General features: G+C 38.4%; 1 protein-coding gene across 2 annotated transcripts in view; it reads left to right on the top strand.

Moving 5' to 3' along the window:
- The window catches only part of LOC124777921 (secretion-regulating guanine nucleotide exchange factor), an 84,451-nt gene that overhangs the window by 30,588 nt on the left and 35,230 nt on the right, over positions 1 to 18,633 (top strand). For both annotated transcript variants that reach the window (XM_047253472.1, XM_047253473.1), the window contains exons 2-3: positions 1,164 to 1,526; positions 4,910 to 5,096. In XM_047253472.1, the coding sequence (XP_047109428.1) occupies positions 1,164 to 1,526; positions 4,910 to 5,096 (550 nt within the window). The remainder of the gene's footprint in view (positions 1 to 1,163; positions 1,527 to 4,909; positions 5,097 to 18,633) is intronic.

Consider the following 18,633-nt stretch of genomic DNA (forward strand, 5'->3'; position numbering starts at 1 on the left):
GAAGGTTAAGAATAAGAATGGGCCTAGTGCTGATCCTTGTGGGAACGTACATGTTGTTATTGCAAAAATGCAAAATGGTTGAAGATGGGCCACTTTCTTGTTAGACCCCAAATTTAATTTCAAACCAGTTTCATTGCCTGTTGTTATTAAGGTTATTAGCGTTACTGTAGAATTATTGGAAATGATTTTTTAAATAATTTTTATCACCAACTGCAACAAATTTGAAGATGCACAATACCTGGTTTCAGGTTTGGCATATTTATCTTCAGAGTGCATTTGCAGAGTTATAGGCCAAAGCCACATATTCTAACCTAATAGCAGTGTGATGCTGTGAAATATACTTTTCAATGACAAAATTGTCATTTGTGAAGATCAGGTATTTGTATGAACAACACTGTGTGCATTGTTACTGCTACTTCACAAGTAACTTAAGTACAATATAATAATCAGCATTATCACATATTGGGCAAAATACATATTTTTATAAACTTGCCACACTTGCTTCTGTGTATCATAATTGAAACATGAGACTGCAGCATTTATGATTGGTGGGATAGGGAGGGACAGAGGAAGAAAAGGTTCAGGTCTTGTTTTCACTGAAAACTTCAAGTACCTCTTTTCTTGTGGTGATTTTAGTGTTATCATTGATCGATATTTTGTTTCTTTTTATAACATTAAAGGATAGGACAAGATCAGAATTAATAATGAAATTGAACAGACAAGACTTTAAAGAAAAAGGAATTAAAAAGTGCTGAAGAGGCCAATCGGTAAATCAAAGGTAAGGAAAGGAAAGATAAGGAAAATGAACACAGCAGATAAAAAGATGGACACACATGCCAAGAAGAACGCCTGTCTATGGGGTCCACATTAATTGCTTCTTTCAAGTCAATTTTACGTTTGCAGATTCACATTGTAGTTGTCTTCTTTACAGGAGGTATGTTTCACTATTTTTAATGTGTAGTAAATTTGTCTGACTGTTATGAAAATTATTTTGAGCAAATAAGGAAAGCTGATGCATTGAACTGGCAATTGCTTTTATTCAGATTCCTTCAATTTCACATGGTGATTTTGCTTCCTTTTGGCATATTTTTAATTTGTTCTGTTTACTTACTTCCTGGTTTCTAGTAAAATCTGGCTTTCACAAAATTTTATATTTATTCCAGGGTGCAAATACATATGGTCAGCTTGGAGTTGGTTATAAATCTGAGCTTTGTGCTGAACCTGTTGAAGTGAGAGCTCCAACAATTGACCCAAAGTTGCTTACAAGACTTTGTGGAGGAGGAGGCCATACACTCATTTTGGATAAAAATGGAAACATTTATTCCTGTGGCTGGAATAACAAAGGCCAATTAGGTCGGTCTGTGGAAGAACAAGCAACATCTTTTGAACATATAGCAGCTCTTTCAGGGCATCACATCATTGATATCAGTTGTGGCTGGGAAACAAGTTTTGCTCTGACAAGGGATGGGAAATTATTTGGTTGGGGCTCCAATGTCTATGGACAACTGTCTCTGCCAAGGGATCAGGTTAGTGTGTTACAAGATTATGCCGAAGTTTACTTTTCCTGTGATGAAAGAAAATCATCTTGTTAAATGTTGTTGATTGCTCAAACCCAGCCACTACTTTGCCACTGTAATTCCCATGATTGGTCAGAGCATCTGTAACTCACATATCTTTAAAGATATTTGGTAGACTTGCCTCACAAACTTTTACCCAAAACTGAGCTTGACTCCTTTGCATATTTATTGCTGTTCTTGCAAATTCATACATTTCAAGGTAATATGCAAAGGAAGGCTATTAACAGTGATCCTGAGCAGACTTCTTGATATTTGTTGGTGATGAATCATTTTGCCATCCTCTCTATGTGGTATATAATTTAAAAACAATTGAGAATAAACAAACAAACATATTGTAGTGATACTGAATAATGTTTTAGTTTTGTTTCTTTCCAGGTGAAATATAGTAAAAAATTGTATATTATAATGAGATATATACAGTATTAATTATGTTGAGTATAACGTGTATTTTAATTTTATCAATTACCCATTTACTATTGTCAGCAGTTGATGTAATTAACAATGGTGTGTTACAAGGTGTGTGAAAAAAATAGTGAGACTGAGCAACAGTCTTGTCTCCTTCAAATTAGTTCCCTTCAGCAGAAGTACACTGGCGGAGTCATCAGTTTTGGTAGCAGTGCTGAAAGGCTTCAGCAGGTAAGGCCTTGTTGGTCACATTCTATTGAAAGTTCTGCAGAGTCCCAAAATGACATTATTTCAAGACTTTTTCAATTTTTGGAAAAGAAAAAAGTCACAAGGACTCAGATCAGGTAAATAGGGGGGCTTTGGAGCAACAGAAATGCCTTTTGAGGTCAAAAATCCCATGTGGAAGCAGCCGTGTGACACAGGGCCTTGTCACTCTGCAGCATCCACTTGTCTACACTGTTCAGTCTCACTCAAGTCATCTGTTTCTTGAACTTTTCAAGAATGTCTTTGTAAAACAGTTGGTTGACAGTTTGTTCTGGAGGAACAATCGCACGAGATCATGCACACGTTTGAAATTTCCATTGATTTTTGACGTTGATGGTCTCCCTCAGCGAGGTTCATCTTCAACATGTTCCAAAAGTGATTTGTGCCAGCGAAAAACTTCTGCTGTTGATAAGAAGTGTTGCCTACAGGCCTGTTTCAACTTTGCAATGGTGACACTTGTGGATTCTCCAAGTTTAACACAAAACTTGATTACCTAACGTTGCTTTAAATTCCTCTGTTCCATTTTTGTAACACACAACAAAAATACAACTTCACTGATGATGCTCTCAGAAATCATGCGAGGGCTGTATAGAGCTGAAACTCAGACTAAGCATCCGGAAGAGATGAATACAACAGTCTACACAAGTAGTACAACACTGCTGTCCCAGATTGCTCACTCCGTTGTCAGTCTGGCTATGTTTCTCAAACACCTTATGTGTTACCTGCTTTTATGCACAGTGAAAGGGTCACTTCATTAAGTGAGACACTACATTATCTCTGAAACAATGTAGAATCAGCTTTTCTGGAGAAGTCTGTAAACTTCAGATGTGAATTTTTCTGAGGGCACATCTCTTTTGTGAAAGTTTGATTTTGTACAGTCTTACTTAAGCAGAATCAAGGTGTCTGTTAACAGCAGTTTTGTTTTTCTAATTTATGAATATATTGCCTTTCAGTGTGTCCTGATGATGTTGGTCAGAATTTTTTTTTAGATGTCTGTGGTATTTACTTTGTGTACACCACACATTTCAAGATACTCAAAAGGGAAAGAACTCTCAATTCCTTAAAAAGTGCTTTGTAGTTTTTTAGTCTGTCTCTCTTTGCTGTTAGTTGTGACAGTAACAGAAATTCCTGGATGGAAAAATACATAAAATAAGGGGGAGATAACCCCACATATATAATTAAGGGGAGACTGGCCAATGATCCCTTCAGTGTAGATCAACACCACACTCGAACTCTTATGAAAATTGGTGAAACGCCACAAGTAATGAAGGTAATGGGCAAGGGCACTACGTCAAAAGTGTGCAGGTAAGTTGAGAATTTGGATCTGATGAGAGGCGTTCTGGGGTAGTCCATGCAGTTGACAATGACCACTGTTTCTGAATGGCTCAGTGGCCAGAGCTTCTACATAGTAAGCAGGAGACAAGAGTTCGAATCCCAGTCTGGCACAAATTTTCAACTTTTCCTGTTGTTGTAAATCAGTGCCCATTAACAGCTACATGTCATAATTCGTTTGAGTCTTGTGTCAAAATGGTTTCTGTGGCTTTCCAAGTCACCTGACATCCAACCTATTTGGAATAATTTTGATGCCGTCAACTGGGATGTGTGTCCTTTGGACCCTGCTCCAATGAATTCTCGTGAGTTGTGGGTAGCAGTTGAGTGCTTATGGATTAGGGATGGATCCTTAAGAGTTTTGGTGTCATGTAGAGTTCTGTCTTATGTACTGTTGCCATCATCAGGGTAAAAGTAGGTGCTACACGCTACTAGCAGGTATGTCTAATTCAGTTGTTTTAAATGTTTGTCGTAAAGTATTTACATCTACATTATTCAGAATAATGATCACTGATGTACTGAAGAGGCAAGATAAGAGAGACCTGTAAAGAATAGGCTGAGCTGGAAAATAAATTCATCTGCTGGACATACAACATGCATTAAAATAATTCCATGCAATAAAATTATGTTCATGAAATTGTCTGCCAATAAATTAATTAAAAATCCTGAGAGAGAGATCATGATATTTTTTTGATTACAAAATTACTTATTTTACTGATGTGTTCTAACTATTAGAGTTGTATTGTAACATGGAACTAAGTTTTATGGTATCATTCTATTAAAAGAGATGTGTACCATATTTGCTTTTCTGTGCTCTATGATCTTTCTTACCCAGTTATTTATATGTTCAATGTAGAATAAGACGCATGATGACAGTTTTCACCTACACAAAGAACAGTCAGAAATAAAAGCCATGATAAAATCTAAAACCGTTTTAGGCCCAACTCATGATTGCAACAGGAAACTTTGAATTTGTAGTTTTACACTTATGCCACAAAACCACACACTGTACATCACATAATAATTTATTAATATAAGTATGGTTTTTTAAACAAATTGTAAACATGAGCTTGACAGTACCTTGTGCTCCATAGAGAATGTCTTTAACAGCAAATGTAGATAATACAGAATGTAATTGCGATTGTTTTCTTTTTAAATCTGAGCCAAGAACTAAGTGTATTTGATCTTAAATATTTTAAAATTGTACAAGTAATACAACTATTTAAATAGCCAAATGTAGGTTTACAATCACTGGAAGAATGTATCACTCTTACAATCAGTTTGGAGGTATATTTTCATGTCATACTGACCAACTAATTACAATTTTTTTAAAGGTTACATTCAGTGCCTCACCTCTCCAGTTGACAGACCATAAAGTGAAACAACTTTCATCTGGTCTAAGACACACAGCAGTTGTCACTGAACAGGGTGATGTATTTGTTTGTGGTAGTGGAAGAAAAGGGCAACTAGGAATTGTACATCATGGCCAGCCACTTAAAGAAAGTTATACTTTACAACACGGTAATTATTAATTGTAGAGAGTAATACTTCATGTCTGTTGTTATAATATGCTGACATTTATTTTCTTACGTGCAGCAACTTTGGAAAATATATTTCAGACAATATCCCCTAAGTCCTACTTTTATGTCGCACTGCTCATGTAATTGTTTGAAAATTAATTATATTTTTCATACTACGTCATCACATTTTGTTCATGTGTGTGTCTCAATGGCTAATATTTATTTTGTAGTTTCATGTGATAGTATTTTCAACTGAAATGAATAATTTACTTGAATAGAAGTACTTGTTTTTAACTGCAGAATTAATGTGCTAGGTGTTAACATTGGCTGCACTAATTACTGCAGAAGGTTCAAACAAGTTATCTTCTAAAGCTGTTTTATAGATAACTTAAGTGTTTTGGGATAAACCAGACAACTGAAACCATCTGCAAATATCGCCAAACTCTTATCTATACATATTTTATGATGCAGTTTATAGTATATTCACATTTTTCAAGCAACTTAAAGTTTTTTAATTTTTGACTGATTTAAGTATGGCTATTTTCAGCAGGAAGTTTTCTCATATTTATTATATAGACATAATTTACAGACCTATTTGTTCTGATTCTTTATATTGTGCTTCATAATGTATGTTACATAATGAGAGCAAGCTGTTCGCACTTGGTCCACTCCCCTTATGAAAATACCAGTTGATGACTGATTTTTATCCTGTGTGTGTGTGTGTGTGTGTGTGTGTGTGTGTTTTGACTTAACCACATTATCATTTCATAATACGTTGTATATAAAGAAGAAGATTCAATGAACAGAATGAGTTCTCCATTGATGTATGTTTCAACATCTATGATGAACTGCTCATTTTTGTTCGCTGTGCTGTGCTCCTGACATCCTGTTATATACAGTGCCCAGTTGCAGTATCCAACCACCATGTACTGTTCTCTCCAGCCTGGCTTGCTATGAAGAAATGACACCCTGACAGCTAGGCATAATGACAAATTCAGTGCCTCCTAGGTGTCAGTGTGCATCTCACAAACGTATTTGCTGAAGAACATTAATGCAGATAATTAATTTTTTTGCCTTTTATATGTAGCTTTGCTGAAATTTATTCAGTATTTTTAATTTTTTTTAAACTGTTAAAAAAAGTAACTATAAAATCTGTCAGAGTAGATATTCCTTATGCGAATACAAACAAAAATGAGTTTTCACTCCACTTACAAAACCTCAGTCTTTATCTATTATTGCCTTCAGTATTGTTAATGATGCATTGGAAATCACTTGCAGCATTTTTATTTAGGTATTATTTCATTCTTTTTTATCATTCCACTAGTGAGTACGCGACATGTTGCAATGCCATTCAAAGAAAGAAATTGTTTATGCTTAAATTCTGTTTGTTGAAGTGCTTTTGAATACATAATATTTTTTGTTTTACTATCTGGTGCTTACAAAAATAAATCAGAAGGTTTTCCAAAGCATGAAAAGGCCACTTGTTAAAAGCATTTGCCAAATTAGTCCACACACCTGTAACGATTGTCCGTGTGCTTTGTTGATGGCTATTGCAAATCGAATTGTATGATTTTATTCCAAATATCAAATGTTTTGCAAAACATTTACTGGATGCATGTTGTAGTTGTACATACATATTGATCATCAAATTTAATTTCTGTACATCTCACCATAAAACTGATGATCTGAGACGTGCATGACATTCATCAGTGGCTGTTGAACATGATATAATTGATAGAGTTTGTTGAAAGTCACCAGAAAATGCAGTGAGTGCATCACCTAGCATCTGTTCTTCTCCTCTCAGTCCTTTGAGTGTATGATGAAGTGCTCCCAGTGTATTTGTGCACCATTGTTCATTCATCCTATGTGATGCTTTGATGTATTGGAATGCTTTACACATTCCAGAACTTTTGTTGATATCGCATATCGGTATCTCTGTGATTTGTGTGTTGGACAGGAATTCACTGCTAATGCATTGTTTGGATTCCACCAAAAAGAGTTGCCACAATTCCAGATAATGTGATTGCCAGTGGAATGTTATTGCATCATCGTATGATTGTCAAAATAAGAGAAATGAGAAAAGTTTTCCCTGTTTTCCTGGAAAATACAATCTACCACTTTGGCTTGTAATTGCGATCATAATTCTGTCATACACTACTAGAAAATATTTTTCTGGGCCATATTTTGAAAGATTAATTTGAACAAATGTATCCAATTCATTGGCATTAAAGTGTGTTTCTCATTTCAAATCATGATCTAAAAGGTTGTTAGCAGATTGATTTGGTGTAGCCTTTTCCAATTGTGCTTTGTGACTGCTAGATATATGTCCTCAGTCAAAACCTATGCCTCATTATACGTGTCTGGTCTGAATTGAATGTCCAGTTTTTGGTTCATAGCATGCAAATGATATAGAGTGTCTTCACTTATGTAGTCTTCACATTTAACCAAATATATGAACTGACCTGTCACTGTTTGTATTTGATTCAATTCAGTTATGTCATGCATGCATACTCATCCACCAAAAACACATTAACCTGCTAAACTATATGAAATACACACTTGAAACAACTCACATGTCAGATATTGTAAAATGGTCGTACTGATTCAGAAGCCTTCGCTGGTAGACACACAACAACTCACCAAAGTTTCATCAAAGTTGGATGAATAGTATGGGAATGTAAATGGGTCAAATGGAGAAGCAGAGAGAGAGAGAGAGAGAGAGAGAGAGAGAGAGAGAGAGAGAGTCCTCTTTTTATCTACTGACAGTCTGAACATGAGCACTAGCTTGTTGAAACCGATAACGGCATTATGAAATGCTCTTGTGGCTGTGTCAAAAAATATAAAAACAAAAGAATGTAAGTCAATTACTTTATTTCCAAGAAGTGTCATTTTTCCAAAGAATGAGAAAGGATGCACACACACACACACACACACACACACACACACACACACACACACACACACACACATTTTATTGTTTGGAGAGGCTCAGATGAAAACAGAAGCAGCAGGAAGAGAGTGGAAATATAAAACCCAAGAAAACTTGCCCATGAACAGGCAAGGATAGTTGCATATTGCATACCAGCCGGGAGGTGGGGGCAGAGTGTCAGACTGAGACAGAGGGACAATGTAGATTATGATTCATAGACCTAACAACCTTACTGAAGTGGGGGATCAAATCAGAGGTATATGCATGATAAGAGCTGATGGAGATTGAGGCTAGTAATTATGAGTTACTCCTTCTCTTCATCTGCTTCTTATTTTCTGTGTTCCTTTTTCCCTTTTTAAAAAGTTTTCTTGTTATTCCCTACAATTTGTCTGTGAAATTGCTATATACTTTTCCCAGCTCTGAGAAGAGTCTTTACGATTTTCAGAATGTAAGAACCTGCGTGTTCTGAAATTAATATCGGATTATTGTGCTCTAATCAGTGACAACATGTCAAACAAGATTTTTTTAAAATTTTATGGTTATAAATGTAGCTTCCATTTAGCCAATTTTGCATGGAATTAAAATGTAGTATATTTAGTACTTCTAGTTTGTAGACACACTACTCTTATGCTTTTAATGAAACTGATAAGCTACATTGCTGTCAAGCATGCGTAATACTTTATAAAACACACAGTAATTTCAGAGGAAAAAATAAAACAACTTGAGTAGGCACAGCATTAAAATACTTGCCTTCTATTCAGGAGGAGTTGGGTTCATATTCCAGTGTGGTCATCTTGTTATAGATTCTTTTGACAATTCTGCTGCCATTGCTGTATGCCTTTCTTCTTAAACTTGGGTACTTCTTTGGTGTTAATGGCTGTAAGCTTTCTAACGGCCTGTTCTGCAGAATGCCATGAAAAGGACTGTATCCTCTTCTCTTTACATAGCATAGCTTTTAAAGAAATTTTTTGAGTTTTCTTTCTCCAATGCTTCAACTGGATTTTTTCCCCTGTTAATTTATTACTTAATTATCTGACCTAGAAGACTAGATAAACTTATTTTTCAGAAAATAATGATTATTCTACTCCAGAATCACAGAAGGTTGGAGCAGTCAGCAAATGCTTGTTATCAAATTGCTTACACATGGCATTGTCTGTAGGTTTTCTGTCCTTAGATATTTGATGGAACCATTGCTGATTCTTAGTTGTGAGACACGCATTGTTTTCTTTTCCCTGCATATGACTTCGATAATTGCCTTTCCTAATGTCCAATTTGACGGTGAATTCTCACATATGTTATCTTACATATTGTGACATTCGTGGATGGTGTGCATTTAGTATGTATGTCATTATTTTTCATATCAATAACGGAAGTTCCTGGATGGAACCATACATAAAATGAGTGAAAGCCAACCACTTACCTATAGCATATGTATGATTCATAGACATATGTAACAAAAAACAGTGCTCATTAGCTTCTGAGGTCTCTCTTTTTCCAGTATTTTCATTGGGGGGGGGGGGGGGGAGATGCAGGGGGGGAGCCAGTGGTCATTCTAGTGAGACCCTCCCCTGGGAATGCAGAATCTGTAGTAGAAATAAGTTGATAAAGAAGCAGGAGCATAAGATCTGTGCCCTTCAGGTGCAGTTACAATACACAAAGGGGGAATTAGATAGGTTGAGGGGGGTGAAGGGTGCTGGGGAATAGGAACCGGCTGTTGGTAAGAAGGCAGCTAACAGGAGGAGGTATTCAAACAGTTGTACTTTGTGTATATGCAATCGATTTGACCAACTGTCAGAGTTGAGTGGAGAGGAGCCTCTTGTAGCTGTAGGTGAAGGAAACATGCAGTAGTCCTCAGCAGTTAGGAGGGCTAAGTCAGTTGCAAAGTCTAATAGAAAGAAGGTCCTGCTGCTGGGCAGTTCACATGGTAGAGGTGTGAGCCAGCAGTTGCAGGAAATGACTACTCAAACTGGTGGCACAAATGTGCATTTCGTGCAACTGTTTCAGTGTCTGCATTTCATACAACTGTTTCAGTGTCGTGATCGACTTCGTCGTAATGCAGCTGTAAGGTGCGTTAACAGAGGGCTGGAGCAGGCACTGATAGCATGGGTGAAATTTCAATGGTGCTAGTTAAGTCTAACAGTAGATCGGGTTTCTTTTGGCATGGCCTGCACCTCAGTAGGTGTGGGAAGGGGAGGCTGGGAAAGCTTATAGGTGACAGTGTAGTGGGTGGTGGTGAGATCACTCATGGAAAAATTCTTGTAGTAGTTGGTGTTAGATCTGCACCTTTTTTTAGATTGAATTCCAGTGATAGGTATACCTGCTTAAAGGAAACCCCTCTAACTAAGGGATCACATTCAGAGGATGTCATGTTTCCAAGTAGAGAAGGAATTAGCATATTTCATCAAAATATAGGAGGTATTAGAGATAAAGTTAGTGAACTGCTTATAGATGTTGACTCTGAAATTATTGGTATATAGAAGCACCACTTAAATAATTTGACAATTCAGATATGCTTCCTTTACCAGGATACAGATTAGCTAGGTACCTTGTGGAGTGTGGGAGTGGCCATGTACATAAAAACAGTATTCCATTTAAGTCCATACATATATCATGGCATTGCACTGAACAGGTATTTGAATGTTGTGCAGGGGCAGTTGAATTTAGTGAAACTGAACATCTAATTTTTGTTGTTTATAGGTCTCTTAACTCTTGACTTCAGAGCATTTCTGCTCAGGCTAGAGAGGGTTCTGGATTCACTTTATAGGAAGTACCAGAAATTAGTTATGGGTGGTGTATATGATTGTGCAAGAAAAAGGATGTTGGTAGATCTTCTAAGTTCATATGATCTGATGCAGACTGTGTTTTTCCAACTAGTGTGCAGGGGAACAGTAGCACAGCCATAGACAATATTTTTATTCATTACTAGATGGGCATTCTGTTAGTAAAAGAGTGAATGGCCTTACAGACCATGATGCACAAATTTTAACACTAAAAGGCTTTTTTACTTGAACAAATGTCACATATAATTACAAACTATGTAGGAAATAGAGAGTTTTTTAAACCTCATCAAGGAACAAGAGTGGCATGATGTTTATAGTACCAATAACATAGATGACAAATATAATTCTTTCCTTAGCACATTTTTCATGCTCTTTGAGAGCTGCTTTCCATTAGAACATTCTAAATGGGATACTAGCAGTAAAAGGCAGCCTGGGTGGCTGACTAGTGGGGTAAAGATATCATGTAGAACAAAGTGGGAATTATATCAAAATGTTAGTAGCAGTCACAATTAAGCTACAGTAGCCCATTACAAACAGTATTGTAAGGTGCTTAAAAATGCTATTAGGAAGGCAAAGAGTATGTGGTATGCAAATAGAATAGCTAATTCACATGATAAAATTAAAACCATATGGTCAGTTGTGAAGGAAGTGTCTGGTCAGCAGCACAAGGTTGACGATATAAAGTCAGTAAAAATATTTCTGTAACTGATAAATCAGATATATGTACAGTATAACAGTCATTTTCTGAGCATTGCTGGTGAATTAAATAAAAATTTACTTTCTACAGGGAATCATATAACTCTCTTGGCAAATGCCTTTCCAAGATTAACGTCTCAAATACTCCTCTGTGATACAGAGAGGAGGGAGGAGGGGGGGGGGGGGGGGAGATTGAGTCAGTAATTAAATCACTGAAGATTGAGGACTCTCGTGGATATGAAGGAGTGCCTTGCAGAATATTAAAGTACTGTGCTGCACATGTTAGCCCTGTACTTAACCATATTTGTAATTTTTCCTTAATGAATGGTCGGTTTCCTAAACATTTAAAATACTCAGTAGTAAAGTCGCTTTATAAAAAGGGAGAAAGGGATGATGTAGACAATTTTAGACCTATTTCTATGCCATTAGTGTTTGCTAAAGTTATTGAAAAGGCTGTGTATGCAAGGATAATTGATCATTTTATAACACATAATTAGCTGTCAAATGTACAGGCATGGGTTAAACAAAAAGTTTCAGATGCTAGGCAAATGTTTTGATTTAACTAAAGCGTTTGATTGTGTTGATCACAAAATATTGCTCCAGAAGTTGGACCATTAAGAAATATGGGGAGTAGCTCACAACTGGGTCACCTCTTACTTTAGCAACAGACAGAAAAAAGCCATTATTCACAGTGTTGAGAATGGCTGTGATGTAGGGTCTGAGTGGGGTATGGTCAAATGGGGGGTGCCCCAGGGATCAATGCTGGAGCCACTACTGTTCCTTATTTATAGAAATGATATGCCCTCTAGTATTACAGGTATCTCTAAAATATTTCTGTTTGCTGATGACACGACCTTGGTAGTAAAGGATGTTGTGTGCAACATTGGCTTGGTTTCAAATAGTGCAGTTCATGACATAAGTTCATGGCTTGTAGAAAATAAACTAATGCTAAATCACAGTAAGACTCAATTTTTACAGTTTCTAACACACAATTCAACAAAACCCAATGTTTTAATTTTACAGAATGGGCATATGATTAGTGAAACTGAACATTTCAAATTTCTAGGTGTTCAGATAGATAATAAACTGTTGTGGAAAGCCCACGTTCAGGATCTTGTTCAAAGACTTAATGCTGCCATTTTGAAAACTGAAATGGTATCTGAAGTAAGTGATCGTTTGACATGAAACTCAGTCTACTTTGCTTATTTTCATTCACTTATGTTGTTGTTGTTGTTGTTGTGGTCTTCAGTCCTGAGACTGGTTTGATGCAGCTCTCCATGCTACTCTATCCTGTGCAAGCTTCTTCATCTCCCAGTACCTACTGCAACCTACATCCTTCTGAATCTGCTTAATGTATTCATCTCTTGGTCTCCCCCTACGATTTTTACCCTCCACGCTGCCCTCCAATACTAAATTGGTGATCCCTTGATGCCTCAGAACATGTCCTACCAACCGATCCCTTCTTCTGGTCAAGTTGTGCCACAAACTTCTCTTCTCCCCAATCCTATTCAATACTTATAGTTATGTGATCTACCCATCTAATCTTCAGCATTCTTCTGTAGCACCACATTTCGAAAGCTTCTATTCTCTTCTTGTCCAAACTATTTACCGTCCATGTTTCACTTCCATACATGGCTACACTCCATACAAATACTTTCAGAAATGACTTCCTGACACTTAAATCTATACTTGATGTTAACAAATTTCTCTTCTTCAGAAACGCTTTCCTTGCCATTGCCAGTCTACATTTTATATCCTCTCTACTTCGACCATCATCAGTTATTTTGATCCCCAAATAGCAAAACTCCTTTACTACTTTAAGTGTCTCATTTCCTAATCTAATACCCTCAACATCACCCAACTTAATTCGACTACATTCCATTATCCTCGTTTTGCTTTTGTTGATGTTCATCTTATATCCTCCCTTCAAGACACCATCCATTCCATTCAACTGCTCTTCCAAGTCCTTTACTGTCTCTGACAGAATTGCAATGTCATCGGCGAACCTCAAAGTTTTTATTTCTTCTCCATGGATTTTAATACCTACTCCAAATTTTTCTTTTGTTTCCTTTACTGCTTGTTCAATATACAGATTGAATAACATTGGGGATAGGCTACAACCCTGTCTTACTCCGTTCCCAACCACTGCTTCCCTTTCATGTCCCTCGACTCTTATAACTGCCACCTGGTTTCTGTACAAATTGTAAATAGCCTTTCGCTCCCTGTATTTTACCCCTGCCACCTTTAGAATTTGAAAGAGAGTATTCCAGTCAACATTGTCAAAAACTTTCTCTAAGTCTACAAATGCTAGAAATGTAGGTTTGCCTTTCCTTAATCTTTCTTCTAAGATAAGTCGTATGGTCAGTATTGCCTCACGTGTTCCAGTATTTCTACAGAATCCAAACTGATCTTCCCCGAGGTCGGCTTCTACCAGTTTTTCCATTCGTCTGTAAAGAATCCGAGTTAGTATTTTGCAGCTGTGGCTTATTAAACTGATTGTTCGGTAATTTTCACATCTGTCAGCACCTGCTTTCTTTGGGATTGGAATTATTATATTCTTCTTGAAGTCTGAGGGTATTTCGCCTGTTTCATACATCTTGCTCACCAGATGGTAGAGTTTTGTCGGGACTGGCTCTCCCAAGGTCGCCAGTAGTTCCAATGGAATGTTGTCTACTCCGGGGGCCTTGTTTCGACTCAGGTCTTTCAGTGCTCTGTCAAACTCTTCATGCAGTATCGTATCTCCCATTTCATCTTGATCTACATCCTCTTCCATTTCCATAATATTGTCCTCAAGTACATCGCCCTTGTATAGACCCTCTATATACTCCTTCCACCTTTCTGCTTTCCCTTCTTTGCTTAGAACTGGGTTTCCATCTGAGCTCTTGATGTTCATACAAGTGGTTCTCTTATCTCCAAAGGTCTCTTTAATTTTCCAGTAGGCAGTATCTATCTTACCCCTAGTGAGATAAGCCTCTACATCCTTACATTTGTCCTCTAGCCATCCCTGCTTAGCCATTTTGCACTTCCTGTCGATCTAATTTTTGAGACGTTTGTATTCCTTTTTGCCTGCTTCATTTACTGCATTTTTATATTTTCGCCTTTCATCAATTAAATTCAATATTTCTTCTGTTACCCAAGGATTTCTACTAGCCCTCGTCTTTTTACCTACTTGATCCTCTGCTGCCTTCACTACTTCATCCCTCAAAGCTACCCATTCTTCTTCTACTGTATTTCTTTCCCCCATTCCTGTCAATTGTTCCCTTATGCTCTCCCTGAAACTCTGTACAACCTCTGGTTCTTTCAGTTTATCCAGGTCCCATCTCCTTAAATTCCCACCTTTTTGCAGTTTCTTCAGTTTTAATCTACAGCTCATAACCAATAGATTGTGGTCAGAGTCCACATCTGCCCCTGGAAATGTCTTACAATTTAAAACCTGGTTCCTAAATCTCTGTCTTACCATTATATAATCTATCTGATACCTTTTAGTATCTCCAGGGTTCTTCCATGTATACAGCCTTCTATCATGATTCTTAAACCAAGTGTTGTCTATGATTAAGTTATGCTCTGTGCAAAATTCTACCAGGTGGCTTCCTCTTTCATTTCTTAGCCCCAATCCATATTCACCTACTACGTTTCCTTCTCTCCCTTTTCCTACACTCGAATTCCAGTCGCCCATGACTATTAAATTTTCGTCTCCCTTCACTATCTGAATAATTTCTTTTATTTCATCATACATTTCTTCAATTTCTTCGTCATCTGCAGATCTAGTTGGCATATAAACTTGTACTACTGTAGTAGGTGTGGGCTTCGTATCTATCTTGGCCACAATAATGCGTTCACTATGCTGTTTGTAGTAGCTTACCCGCATTCGTATTTTCCTATTCATTATTAAACCTACTCCTGCATTACCCCTATTGGACTTTGTATTTATAACCCTGTATTCGCCTGACCAGAAGTCTTGTTCCTCCTGCCACCGAACTTCACTAATTCCCACTATATCTAACTTTAACCTATCCATTTCCCTTTTTAAATTTTCTAACCTACCTGCCCGATTAAGGGATCTGACATTCCACGCTCCGATTCGTAGAACGCCAGTTTTCTTTCTTTTGATAACGACATCCTCTTGAGTAGTCCCCGCCCGGAGATCCGAATGGGGGACTATTTTACCTCCGGAATATTTTACCCAAGAGGAAGTCATCATCATTTAATCATACAGTAACGCTGCATGCCCTCGGGAAAAATTACGCCCGTAGTTTCCTCTTGCTTTCAGCTGTTCGCAGTACCAGCACAGCAAGGCCGTTTTGGTTATTGTTACAAGGCCAGATCAGTCAATCATCCAGACTGTTGCCCTTGCAACTACTGACAAGGCTGCTGCCCCTGTTCAGGAACCACACGTTTGTCTGGCCTCTCAACAGATACCCCTCCGTTGTGGTTGTACCTATGGTACGGCTATCTGTATCGCTGAGGCACGCAAGCCTCCCCACCAACGGCAAGGTCCATGGTTCATACAACTTATGTTGTATGGTATTATATTGTGGGGAACTCTTCCCATTCTAAAGGATATTTTTGGCTCAGAAACGGGTGGCTTGGGCAATAAGTGGTGTAAGTTTGCAAACCTCTTGTCAACCCCTGTTCATCAGTCTGGGTATTTTGTCATTGGCCTCTCAATATATATATATTCTTCACTGCTGTTTCTTGTTAGCAGTATCAGCTTATTCCCAAGAATAATTCACTCAGTTAATACTTGGCAGAAATCCAACCTGCATTTGTGCAGAAAGATGTGCAGTATACTGGTGCATCCATTTCAATAAGGTATCACAAGAATTCAAAAATCTTAGCTGTGATCCATGCGCTTTCAAATCGAAACTGAAGAGTTTCCTCCTCGGTCACTCCTTCTATTCTGTTGAGGAATTCCTTGAAAAATTAAGCTGATTCTTATGTTATATTGTTGATTGCATTTACTTAAACTTATGGCTTGACTCTTTTTGGATTCATAAGTATTTTATTTTTATCTGGTATTACTTTTATGTTGCAATTTCAGTAACTGACACGTTCCATGCCCATGGACATTTGCTTCTGTGGAACTTGATGTGTAAATAAATAAACAAATAAATAGTAGAAAGTACACACACAACCATGCAGACATCCAAACACACTCTACTGCAGCTGTGACCACATTGAAAACTGATTATTGAGTTATTGAGAGCAGTTACCTGGACTGATGGATGTGGGGGGGGGGGGGGGGGTCTAGGGAAGGATGCGTGATGCAACGAGGGGGTATTGATGTAGTGTGAGATGGGAATGGAAAAGACAGATGACTCAGAGACAGGGAGGGAGGAAGGGATGGAGTGATGGATGGATACATACATACATACATACAGAGAGAATTTCCATTTGCATAGTTTAGAGAAGCTTGGGCTGGAAGGGAGTGTCCAAATGGCCCACATAATAAAGCAATTGTTGAAGTCATTTGTGTTGTGGTGTGGAGCATGTTTGGCAGCTGAATGGCCAAATTTGCAGTTGGCCACTATTTGGCAGTGGCCACTCATGAGAGTAGACTGCTGGTTACATGTTGGTTGACCAGTTGATTTGGGGCAGGGACAAATAGGTCATCAGTCCCATTGGATGAGGGAAGGCTGGGGAAGGAAGTAGGCCATGCCATTTCAAAAGAACCATCCCAACATTTGCCTGAAGCGATTTAGGGAAATCACGGAAAGCCTGAATCAGGATGGCCAGACTCAGGTTTGGACTGTCATCTTCTCGAGTGCGAGTCCTCACTGCACCACCTCGCGCTGTTGGTTACATGTCATTTCCACATAGAATGCTGTACAGTAATTACAGCATGGCTGATACATAACATGGCTGCTTTCACATATGGCCCTGCCTTTTATGGGATAGGTATTGCATGTGGCTTCAGTAGGAGATGGTGGGAAGGTATGTGAGACAGGTCTTGCATCTGAGGTGTCCACAAGGGAATTAACCATGGTGTGTAGGACTGGGAGCAGAATTGGAATAGGGATGGATATTCTATAGGGTGGGTGGGTGGCACAACAGTACTTGGGGTGATGTGGGTAGGATTTAGGGTAGGATATACCTCACTTCAGGGTACAGTGAGAGGGAGTCGAAGTCCTGGTGAAGAACGTAGGTGAGCTTTTCAAGGCCAGGGTGACACTTGGGGATCTAAGGAGTGTTGGTTGTGGCTGGTTAACAGGTTTACTGATGTCAGTGGAGCAGATAGCATGGAAGACCTGTTTATGGGTATTGGTTATTGGTACAGTTTGACAACTCCTGCTTTCCACTGCAGATATGGCATTCACTGGCAGCAAGACTGTAAGGAAGAGACTTTTTGACATGAAATGGCATTGTGTAGGCACTGTTGGTGGTTGTGTGCTTGATACAAACAGCCCTATTTATAGAGCCACATGAGACATGGGGATCAACATCTAGGAAGTTGGCAAATTGAGATGAGGACCAAGTGAAGTGTATTTAGAAACAGGTGTTGAGGTTATGGAGGAAAGAGCAATGGTTGTCCCCTACCATGGGAACAGATTATAAAAATGTCATCAATGAATCTGAATCAGACAAGGGGTTTTAGGTGTTGGCAGGATAGGAGGGATTCTTCCAGATGACTCATAAATAAGTGGCATAGGATGGTGCCATGTGAGTTCCCATGGCAATACTGTGGATTTGTTTATGGATTTGGACTTAAGAGAAATAATTGTGGCTCACGATGTGGTTGGCCAGAAGGATTAGGAAGGAGGTAGTGGGACTGGTATCAAGAGGATGCTGGAAAAGATAGTGTTCCACGGCCACAAGGACATGGGCATGGGGGATGTTGGTGTACAGGAGGATTGCATCCATAATGACCAACAAGGAGGTAACGGAACAGGACGGGAATTGTGGAGAGATGATGAAGAAAGTGAGAAATGTATTGGACATAGAATGGAAGGTTATGGACAATAGTTTGGAGGTTTTTGGTCAGCAAAGGCAGATGTTCATTCCATGGGAGCACTGTAGCCAGCCACAATGGAGTGACCTGTAGGGAGACCTGTGGGGTTGGATTTGAGGAGTTTGGGGAGTAGGTTAAAGGTACGAGTGCAGAGGGTTGCTAATGTGGAGAAGGCGATGGATTC

The sequence above is a fragment of the Schistocerca piceifrons genome, chromosome 2 (assembly GCF_021461385.2).
Source record: "Schistocerca piceifrons isolate TAMUIC-IGC-003096 chromosome 2, iqSchPice1.1, whole genome shotgun sequence".
NCBI lineage: Eukaryota > Metazoa > Arthropoda > Insecta > Orthoptera > Acrididae > Schistocerca > Schistocerca piceifrons.